Source organism: Aethalodelphis obliquidens, unplaced genomic scaffold (assembly GCF_003676395.1).
Source record: "Aethalodelphis obliquidens isolate GAN/ISIS:26980383/991018 unplaced genomic scaffold, ASM367639v1 scaffold6, whole genome shotgun sequence".
Classification (NCBI taxonomy): domain Eukaryota; kingdom Metazoa; phylum Chordata; class Mammalia; order Artiodactyla; family Delphinidae; genus Aethalodelphis; species Aethalodelphis obliquidens.
The window spans coordinates 49333720-49345796 of NW_020837950.1; the positions used below are offsets into that span (position 1 = coordinate 49333720).

The 12077-nt window shown below is 36.8% G+C and overlaps 1 protein-coding gene across 11 annotated transcripts in view; it reads right to left on the bottom strand.

Annotated features, from left to right (window-relative positions):
- The window catches only part of CAMK2D (calcium/calmodulin dependent protein kinase II delta), a 292904-nt gene that overhangs the window by 69277 nt on the left and 211550 nt on the right, over positions 1–12077 (bottom strand). For 9 of the 11 annotated variants that reach the window (XM_027103580.1, XM_027103579.1, XM_027103576.1 and 6 more), the window contains 2 exons: positions 11286–11358; positions 527–629 (listed from right to left, as the gene is read on the bottom strand). In XM_027103580.1, coding sequence (XP_026959381.1) covers positions 527–629; positions 11286–11358 — 176 coding nt within the window. Of the gene's footprint in view, positions 1–526; positions 630–10276; positions 10350–10961; positions 11150–11285; positions 11359–12077 lie in introns of those variants that run through there. The other 2 variants (XM_027103584.1, XM_027103586.1) reach the window with 2 other exon arrangements.

The window sequence follows — 12077 nt, forward strand, 5'->3', positions numbered from 1 at the left end:
TGTTTTCTCAAATACTCTTCGACTACTGCAATCCTCCTTTTATTGATTGATTGACTGATTGATTGCGGTACGCAGGCCTCTCACTGTTGTGGCCTCTCCCGTTGTGGAGCACAGGCTCCGGACGTGCAGGCTCAGCGGCCACAGCTCACGGGCCCAGCCGCCCCGCGGCATGCGGGATCTTCCCGGGCCAGGGCATGAACCCGTGTCCCCTGCATCGGCAGGCGGACTCTCAACCACTGAGCCACCAGGGAAGCCCAATCCTCCTATTAATTCTCAGAACAGAATCCATTTTATTCATCCATCCTTGAAGAAAAAAGTCTATGTGTTATTGCTCTTCTATTCCCTTAAATTATTTTTAGATTATATATCCTTTAATGTCAGTAAAATCAGGTACATATAAAGGTCCAATACCTTAACATTAGTCAAGTTGTCAGAATGAACATTTCCATTCTATTTTGGTTAGGAAGTGGGATGTGACTGGAGCCAGAATAGTACAAGCAGCATGAGGTAGAGAGATCCTACTTACCAAACCACGCCTGCTGGTCTCCTTGAACTTCTATGGCTAAGCCAAAGTCTGCCAGTTTCACAGCTGCTCCCTTGGATTTGCTAGCTAAAAGCAAATTCTCAGGCTTTATTTAGAAAGAAAAAAGAGAGACTGAAGTGAGAACCTATTTTAAGTGACTATTCAAAACTAACATTTTATAAGGTTAGGAAAAAAAAAAAAGGCATGCACTGTCCTCTCTCCCGGAGACTGTCATTCCTAAATCCCAGGGAAAATATGGTTAGAAAATGATAACAAATGACCATGTGTGCAGGCTTCAGACAGATGCCTAAGTGTACTGGAGAGATACTGGGCTGAAGAGAGAATACGCTTGGGGAGCGATCAAATGAATGAGAGCACCTGTCTTGACCTGCTCACATGCTTCCAACGGCTGCTGGAGGTCCAGACTTGGCCACGGACATTGGCTTAGAAGCCTAACAGAGCACAGACATTTTCAGCAGAAGGAAACTTGGCAAAATGATAACAAGAGTTGGACCAATCTACAGACATTTGGCAAATGAAACTGTGCAAATTAAATCCTAGTTGACTTCAAGAGCTTGGACCCGAATGCAGTGATTTGGATTCCTCAATGTTTCCAAACAATTTCTGTACAAATTTTAGAGTTTTATTCTGAATTATGTATTAAAATTGCTGTCTTTAAGAATCTGTTTATTCTTAAAGGCAGAAAGAGTCTACTACTATTTGCCAAATGTTATAGTTGGATTTTTTTTCTTCGTAAGCCAGATTTAAAAACACAATTTATGTCTTCAAAGTATGATTCAAAGTATTACTTATATATTTGTTTTCACATCTCAGAATACTATAAGAAAGACACATTTTTATTTTCTTGGGTATTTATCGTTACTCAAGGACTAATAACTCAGTCTTGGAATAAGGCTGTGCCTACACCACTGTTTCCCAACCAGGGCATCGAGACACATTGGTACTTGGAAAATAAGCACCGTGGCAAAGTCTTGAATTTCCGTGGACTGCCTTTGTAGGTTTTAAGAAATGAAGGGAAAAGATGGTCAGGAAAAGGAGGCTGATTAATACGTACAGTACATCTATCATCCTTAGCTATGTGGATGAACGTATGTCTGGATTGGTACGTATATTTGGAAGAGTGGTTCATCTTCTTACCTTGGGATAAGACCCAGCAAATTTAGAGGTGTGTCTCAGACTCAAAAAAGTTGGGAAACAATGGACTCTGCAAGTGTCAAAACGACTGTCTGAAAAATCTAAAAATTCAGTCAGTCAAATTGGTTTTGTTTATATGTTGACAAACAACTAATTTCAATTTTTTTCCCATGAAATTGGCTTCTTTTTTTCCTTACTGAATTAGTCAGTTCTGTTGGTTGTTTTGACCTTGGGTAAACACAGCCTAAACCAATATTTAATTTACTAATTAAGCCAGCCATGCAAATTAGCAAAGACTCATAACCAGAACTCAGAAGAAATCAGGTTAAGTCTACAAGAACTAGAGTGTAGGCAAGTAAGTTTTAATCAAGTACCAGACTTCTTCAGGCTATTGCTGCTCACTGCCATCAGATTCATCACTGTTATGACAATTGGTAATTGTAAGGACAACTTCGTAATTTTTTAGGGCTGATAGGGTTTTTACCTCAACACTAAATACATGATAATTTAATTTCGATGTTGGGATGATGAGGTCTCAAGTATATGAAAGATCTTCATACTAAAATAACTTTTAGTAAAATCTAACATTTGACATTATTTGGAACTCTTGTTCATCTATCAATATACTATAGTATCTAACCATGCTATATCATCAATATTTGATATTTTATTTTCACAACTAAAGTTTATGGTCCACTACACTCATGTACCTTTTACTTTAATTAAGAAGTGATTTCCAGCTATTAATTTATAGAATAAATGACTTGGAAAAAACCACATTAAACTGTAAGTGATAGTTTATTTCTCTGTAACCTTCATATTCAAAAGCGTTGAGATGTCAGAGAGCTCTGCTAATACACATCTGTCCTAATTTGTCAAGCACAGACTCATTCAGGGAAAGAGTTCCAATCACTTTAGAAATCACAATCATTTTAGGTCTTTCAGATCTCAAGTGAGCAAATGCCAGTGTCATCAGTGAATAAACAATTTAATGTGCTTTCATTCTTATCGATAAATCAAAAAGATCTGGGCAGTGCTGTGTGCATTATGCCCTTAAACACCAGGTATCTGCCAATTCAGAAGAAAGGGAACACCTTAGAGTTTTATCATACATGGCCTGTTGAATGACTGGGGCAAATATTCATACCTAGAGATGACCTAGAAGACCTCTCTGTAGGGCCTTGTGAGTCATCCAGGAAATAATAAATCCATCTGGGATCAGTGTTTCACCTTATACCCGTGAAGACTGTTCAGCTGCAGTTATGCACAGGAAAAGGCTTGTCTATTTCAAGGCTACTGTATAGATTTAAAAATAAATAGCACTGAAATGGCTTCATGTTTAAGCATACCTTTTAGGCAAACCTAATATACAGAATTATGGAATGCAAACTGAAAAATTAGGATGATGATTGACTTTATTAAAAGATTATTTGCTTTATAAAGAAACATTAAAAGTATCACACACGTTTGATTTATATACAACTCTTTGGAATATATTTGTTTGAATAATCTTGTTACCATGTTCTGAAAGGATATGGAAGGCTTAACCACCAAGAATTTCTAAAGCAGCATTTAAACCAGGGCACCACACAGTTATTCTGCTTTTCTTTAACTACTACCATTCATATAGCCTCCAACTTAAAAACATACTGCACTATAAAAGTTCATTGGCAAGTAAGGTAGTTCAGATTATGACTGTCCACAGAAATTAAGATAATATGTGGTTATATTCCACAAAAGCTGAAACAGTAGAATCTCTCACCTAATCAGTGGCTACTTCTTTAGAAAGGATGACCTTTACATTCTTCACTGCTAATATTCTATTATTTTGATTTTCTAAAACAAACGAGAAAGGTGAGATCAGAAACTCAGGCCTTCCAACACAACTGTGGTTGAACATGGGGCACAGCACTGTGAGAGAAACGGGCAGCAGCACAATGATCTAGAAAGAGGGTGAAGGCCTGGATTTATTTCCTGGTCCTGACTGTTATTAACTATGTGGATTTGGGCAATTTAGACTCTTGAAGCTAATTAACTAATTCTTCATCTCACAAATGAACATTATAGATATATATTTTATCGCAAAACAGTATATATAAAATTATAAAATCCCACTGGATTTAATCACAGGGGCTCGTGAGGGACATTATATGCGTTAGTGATTAGCTATTATACTGCAGTGCAGCTGGCCATTTCAATGTGCATAACATTGAATATCTGTAATGAATGCTCATGACTTGAGAAATGTCTGTATTTCTAAATTAAGTGCAATCTATTATGTTAATATTTACACATTGAGATTATCTCTAAATTCTTATAATGCATCACTGTTTAGGTTGGTTTTTAAATAGATTCTACTGACATTCTCACACACAGGTTCCCTCCCCGCCCCATTGCTTCCTAATGATGCAGGATTTTCCACGACATCTGGTCTTAGTGTCAACAACCATTTATAGCATATCAGCTGTAACGAGCAGCAACTGTTTGCAAGTTTTGTTCTGTACTTCCATATGGATACAATGGCAACTACTTCCATTGTGATTTGGGATTTTCTTGAAACTGTCCAAGTATCTCAAAGTACCGAGGCAAGTTGCTGGAATCACTTTCAGAACTGGAAGAGACTTGGGAGATAAAATAATTCAAACCCCTCAGTTTGAGGTAGAGAGGCTCAAAATGATGAAGCAAGGACTTGAGGCCAGATTTCCTGATCCCTTCCTTTTAAAAGACGTGATACTGAGGAAGCTTCTCTGATGGTATAAAAATCATTCATTTTCTTTTATTTTCATTCATTTTCAAAAGGTAGTCTATTCAGCAGATATTTTTAGAAGAATTTAAAGTAGTCAAAAATATTTATTACCCATAATCAAATAAAACAAGGGGAAACATGAAAAAGACATAATTTTGATTTTGCTTCTCAAAAATCTCATAAACACATCATGAGGATTTCTAAATTAGCATGACCTTTATTGAGGAACTGATTCAGCAAAGGCGATGATCATCTTTAACATTAGTCACATTAACATCTTCAACATTAGTGATATCACAGATTTATCTGTGCACATACGTGATTATCTATCTAACCAATGAAACTCAAACCTTCCTAAATTATAAGGGTAGTGAAATCATGTGTGCTTTACTTTTTTAAAAAAGCAAAACGTTTTTAATGAATATTATAAAACAGCAAGTTATTAGTTTTATTATTCTATATTATTTGATGCTTACATTCCCTTGGATATTAGCTTTTAAGAAGTAAAATTGTCTTTTAAAATTTCTTTCTTCTATTGGAAAGTCTCAGTATTTCAACATGAAGTTAATCAGTCAGTGCTTTGGTGCGTTTTCAGTCACTTCTCCTTTGCCAAAGAAGGTGTGAACAAAGCTCCTAGAAATCAACTAAATGAAATTTTGCATGAATTGAAAAGCCTGAATATCAGGCTCGCTCATGCGCATGGTGGAGGTCCTTTTGTGCACATGGTACAAGGGACTTTTGCTTTTATTTTCACATGGCATGGATACCTGAATTTATGTACTTAGCACGGGGAACTTCTAGCTGATGCATGCACTGTGAGTTTGTGATGAGGAAGTACTGTTTCTATCATCATGCATATATGAGCAAGTTCGTAAGAATCACTCAGCATTCCATTCCTGTTTCTTGATCTGCCTCCGCATTAACAGCACACACTATCAAGTAGCTTGAAAGAACCCCAGTGGGACTTCCCCAATTAGCTGTTTCTCCACAGCCTGACATACACCAAGTACTCCATAAAGAAATACTAGAACGACTAAATGAATTATGGGATTTGTCACATGTACATAGTTTGTTTCTAGTATAGCTAGACATACATTATGTACAAGTGATGTGTTCTTTAAACATTTTTTTAAAAAGGTGGTTCTGAGAAAAGTGGAATAATTGTGATTTTATAATTATGCTAAATGTAGAATTCACTGTTTGATATATCTACTACCCATGGTGACAAAGGATTTACTGAATGCTTGTCAGATTCCCAGAAAATGAATTACTTTCTTTTCTGGTCATACATTTGATTTTATTGACATTTCTATGAAAGTGTTAAAAATCCCCCCACATCTCCAGAATTACTACCTTCATTTAAATATCTATATCTATTAACTATCCATTTATCTACCTACCTATCACTCTCATATCCATCTACCCGTCTAATGATTTTTCCATTAAACATTGTTTTTCAGGAGGTAGGCTTTCAGAAAGACAGTATTTTCCACTGAGGCAATTCACTGGTGCTGATTTGTTGCTAAAAGATTCAGTCGTATGTATGAAGCCTCCTATCCAGATAGCTGTTCATGAAGTAGTATAGTAACCATTTCTGATACACTCTGAACTGAAGAAATCTTACTACTTTGTGTGAAATGTTTACTTGAAAAAGCACAGCTATATTAACTGTCTCCTTTGACTTACTTCCTTCTGTCAACTGATTCACAGAAGTTGTATTCTCCCGGTTCTTAAATGAGACAACACAACTGACTTGATATGCCTTTATTTCCTGTGACATCGAAAGTTGTCACTTGTTACTGCAGCCTCTTTTCGACCTAATATATTTTTGCAGTGCTTGTCTGATGTACTTCCTTCTTTCTGGGACACACAGCACAGATACATTTTCCACATATATTTAAGTGATCTTTAATTCACCAGCCTGTACGTTCCACACATACAAGGTCTGTTTGTTTTGCTCTGTAATATATGCCCACAGCCCAGACAGGGCCTTGGCAGGTGCTCAAGAAATGTTTGATTAATGTTTGTTCTTCTTTTTTGATACCTGAATTTTTAATCAGCAGAGTTCACAAATATCCAACACCACTCTTCATAAACAATCTATTTATAAGCACTCCAAAGTGACTGTCCCGATGTGGCCTAAATTAAATGGGGCAAATCCATTTCGTTCTTCTCGATGCCTCGTTTTCCAAAGGCTGTGGACAATGCCACCTTACTGATTTTCTAAATAGGACATCTTTGCTTTTTATACCAGTCTTTTGTCAAATTATGCTGCCCTCCTACTCTACATTAAATCTTAAATATGCCTTATTCTCTTATTCCTGATGAGATGAATTTTATATAGCTATGAAAATCCATAGGTGGGGATTATTTTAATCCCTTGACTCACTAAATTTAGACCCATTTTCCCAAATAATTCTTAATATTGCTAGCAAGATTATTTTACCATCATTGTTCTGATCTATGCTTTGATCTCTATAATGGTTTTCAATTCATTTATCTAACTGAATTGAGAAGTGGTAGTGATTAAGCTTGCAGACCCTGGAACCCAACTGCTTGGGCACAAATCCTGTCTTACTAGCTGAGTGACCTTGAATAAGTTCTTTTACTCATGGCTGTTAAATCTCCCCTTAGGTAACATGGGGATGGTCATAGTGCCTTCCTCATGAAGTTGTTCTGAAGATTAATATGATGATACAGTACAGGGTATAACAGTAACTGCTTGACAAATGGCAGCTATGGCCATTTTTATTATTTAGGTTCTGCTTTGATTCAAACCCTCTCAAAGACTAGAGTCATATCCCTGAACTATAGTCCTATAATTATGTTAGCACTGCTGTATCTCCCCAATACTGCTTGAATCTACAGCAGTTGGCCTGACACTGAATGCACCTTAGACAAAGGTTGTGGTCCATGTATCCAACGGATACTGCCTGGTGCTGACTGACATGCTTCTGTTATGCCAACATCCCACCACCCTGAACTTTCTCCTGTTGCTGTGCCTGCTGTGCCTTGTCTCTAGGTCTCGGTAAGTTTCCATCTGGTGGATTCTACTGTCTAATAAGCCCCCAAGTGTGGCAGTTATTCAAATATTCAAACCGAGATCTGTATGCTATCACTGTATCAAAGAGGATATGTTTACCCTCTATTTTATTCAACATTAATTAACATACACAACAATCTGTTTTATTCAGTGTTGTCCTTTCTATTACAAATGTGCTTTTGGTTGAACTTGATTCATTCCTAAATTAAAGGACTATGCTGCAAGTATTAACTAGGTATAAGGTCTCACATTAGGTACTGTAAAGGAACACAATACGTTAAATAGCTATTATCTTAGGAGGGATTTATAAACAAACTGTACAGTACTCCTATGCTCACAGGTGTCTGTGATAATGATGAAAAATGTAATACTTCCTGTGTTTTTATCTCACTGATACGGACAAGTTAAACTGCATGCCTGTAGTGTACATGAATTAACATACGAATCATGACAGGGAAACAAAAATATATGGCCCAACAGTAGTAAGGGCAATATTTTGATTAAAGCCTGAGAATAGGTTTCGGCAATTGATCTTTTTCGTTTTAATGTATCGGTAAATATGCTATTGCAAGTTGTATACTTATCAGACTATGCATGGCGGATATAAAAGACACAAATCAAAGCCAGTGACTGAGCACACTTAAGGTGTGCATAAGTTGTCTCTCACGCACAAGTTTGGGCCTCTCAGTATATTTATGTCATGGCCTACTGAAACAAGCATGAGAACTAGACTCAACTGAAGTGTATCCAAGTCAGCAACTTCACAGAAACTAGGACAATTATAGACTTTATAACAAGCTCTATCAGAAATTCATCTCTATCCTCTCCTAAAAACAGGGTAAGAATGGAAAGCAAAAACACTCTTCTCCCTTGCAAGAAATCTGATGGGTGATGCAGCAGGCTGTTTCTTTTAGTAGTAGCCTTGCTGGAAATCACCTGCCTGAGTTTTTAATTAGTGACTTTAGCTCATATGTCAGAAAATATATTTTTCTTCCCCACCCACATCCTAGGCTCACTGCCATCTCTGAGTAAAGTTACAGTCTTTGGGGACTTCCCTGGTGAAAGCCCATGTGCAGCAACGAAGACCCAACTCAGCCATAAATAAATAAATAAAAAGGAAGGAAGGAAGGAAGGAAGGAAGGAAGGAAGGAAGGAAGGGAGGAAGGAAGGGAGGAAGGAAGGGAGTTCCGGTCTCTGAAGAGCTCTGCTGAGTTTGGACACTTACAAAAGTGCAATATCATGACCTCACAAAATATATTTTGAAAGTCATGGAATAGAATTCACATTTTTCATCCTTGGCTTTTAGAGTATACTTATAATTACATAAATGTAGCAAAATGTTTCAAATGATAACTTTATTAAACAGCAAAAATAATGTGTATGTCTACATACGTTCACTTAAAAAGGAAAAGTAGCACTGTGAGTACTACGCAGTAACCAAAAGGGGCACTGTCTTTACATGGCTAGTAAGGAATTTTTGAGGTGATTGCCAAATATATGGGTTTTCAAAGGAACATATTATTTTTCCTTTATCCTGATGGCTAAGTTTGGTGTTAGCAGATGGACACAGTCCTATCTTCACCAAAAGAACCAAAAGAACAAGCCATTAACCTACTTTTCCTTTAGACATGCAAAGCTCTCAGACTCAAACTGAAAATCAAAGGAAGATTCTAGAAAACTAAGGCAATGTTTTGCTTAAAAATCACATCTTCAAGTAACTCACTGCGGATCGTTAGAGATATATTCTTGTAGAACATACTAAATGAATGGAAACTACAGATTTGCAATTTACTATAACTAGAGAAGTCTAGAGAAACCAGCCTAGGTCCTCCCACTGAACCCACTACAGTTCAAGACATTCTAAATTATCCTTTGCCACCTTTGTACTAAAGCCTGGAAAAGGCTGAGGTTTCAGATGAAAAACCACAACTATACAGTGCTCACATTTGCTATTTCCCCCACCCAGGAGTTTCTCTCCATTGAAATTTCTAGGCCTTCACTATTTCTCTGAAATTTCATAAGTAAAACTAGAATGCTGAGAGAAGAGGTCAGAAAATTAATAAAAGGATAGTCTTCTCTGAAATATTTAATTTCTAAATGATCTAAACAATTTTCAACCTCAATGGTTATCAGAAGCTGAGTCAAGTCTTAAAAGTATTAGTATCAAATATACTATTTGATAATAAAATTTGTTTTACCCTTTTTCCATCTGTTTTAAAAGGCAATAATATCTTGGCCCCTAGGAATATAAATAAATAAAAACCCAGGGAGCCTCAGTGTCCTCAGAATTCCTGGGACTAATGTTAAGGGAAAGAGACTTCAGCACCCAGAATGGGATTCTTTAGCACCAATCACTTGGGCCAAAAATCTACCTAATACATTTATCTCTATTTACTTTATAATTCTGATAACCATTTACATATTAGGTAAATATAATATGACTATAAAATCACATGTTTGATCAACAAACATACTATTATGTCCACAGAACAAGTTTAGAAAGAAAGAGATCAGTCCTACTCAAAATCACATTAAATGCTGCATCCATTCTTAGGAAGAAGGAAATATAACCTATTTATTGTTAATGTTAGGCAATGCTTTCTCTCTGGATGAAATGGGATTTATGTAAGTCTCAAGTGTGCATTAGAGAAGAGATGACTGTGGCGAGGGAAAGTGTCTTTGTAATGTGTCGGAATGAGTCGACACAACTTTACTGCTCATATTTTTGCCTTTACAGGTATAACTGCAGCTGAACAGTCGTTAGGAATTGTGTGGTGGTTTGTCTTCTCCAAGGGCATTCATTACTCACCTTCAGGTCCCGATGGACTACGCCCATCTGATGGCAGTGTAGCACAGCCTCCAGGATCTGCTGAATGCAATGACTGCATGCAAACACCAGGGGGCGTGTGTTAGTTCCAAGCTTACACTCACTGTCTGTATAGCCTCAGAGAGACTGGGTTAAAGTGCAAAACTAGCAGACAACTGGAGTTGTATTTTAAACATCTTCAGTAATGTAAACATGCTCAAGAAGAGTGACTACTACCTCAGAACAATCAGGATCTTGCCAGATGTGAGCCAAAATGTGGGTCCACTTGTTCTAGAAAAATCCATCTTAAAAATATTTAATTCAGGAGCTCATTTCCTGGTTATAAATCCTCACAGGAAATGAACTGGAACACAACTATTATTTTTATAGCTTTTGTGCTCCACCTCCACCTCACACAAAAAAAACTGTTTCCCTCTTCTCTCCCATTTTTCTAGTATCATTCCAAAGCTGTCACATTAGCAGTCAAGGCACCATTAAGGTTAAATTAGGATACGTAATGAATTTTTGATAAATCATTAACTTCGCATGCTTTAATTTAGCTGGCAATTATCATCTCTTGCCTGAGGGTTCATCAGACTCAAATGGAGCAATGCGTAACCAGTTGTTCTGCTACAGCAACCCATGGTCTCAGAACAGAAGTGGTGTTTAAATCTACAGGCGGACATACATCACAGGCCAAGTTTATCTCCAGGCAAGTGCTGGTCATCTCAGGAAAGCCTGCCCCCAAACTGCCTCTGGTGGTTTACTCCTCGGAAACGTAACAGGTGTTCTCAATACTGTCCTTCCCTTTTTGCTATGATGTATATTTAGCCTGTAGATGAGCAAACTGAAAGAGCCATCATGCATTATCATTTCATCATTTAGTCATTTTAGGGAAAAGTTGGGAAAGGCAAGGGAACCATTTTAAATACCCACCCTCTGCCCTTTCCCCAGAAAAAAAAACCAAAAAAAAACTTCCTTTGATTCAGATTTATGGACTCCATATACTGACCTTCAGGTCCCTGTGAACTATGCCATTTAGGTGACAATGATTTACACTTTCTAGAATCTGCTGTATACAATGACTGTAAAGATACAAGGGCAGAATGGAAGGGAGAACATTTTAAAGGCACATAGTCACATTGAATACAAAATAAAATGAAAGTTTGAACGAAACAAACAACAAACAAAAATTATATTTTTCACATTTTTTTAGCTTTACACTGGAATTAAATAATGCTGAATAAAGCTAATTCTGGTTCTAACAAAAATGACATCCAACATAGAATTTGTGACATATTCAGACAAAACAATTTGAGCTGTGTGTGGTTTTCATTGCAACTCCATAAATTAAATCATTTGTATACAGAACTCAGTATTTCCATATTCAGGGAGAAAATTTTATAAATAATTCCCACAATGTTCTGGGAAAATTCTTCAGTGAAATAAAATTTATGGGTATTTCTCATACACATCTAAACTGTTTAAAATCTGAGGTCACAATTAAACATAGGTGTTGAAACAAGAGGGTAAACACAGATGAAGTGGCAGGTGAAACAAAGGTCAAAAAAAATGGAGGGAGACATTTACCATTTTGACTTAGAAATGGTGCTGCTTGTATAATATATTAATAGGAAAACTAACGCACGTCTCCAATGACAGGGAGAATTTAAAGTAAACCCATGGCATAAAACAAACTCCTCTTCAGTATAGTCATACTCTGGGGAAGGGCTAAGAACTTACAAAAAGTAAATAAAATTTAAAATCCCCTGGAGCACTGGTGGTTGTTAGACACATTTTCATA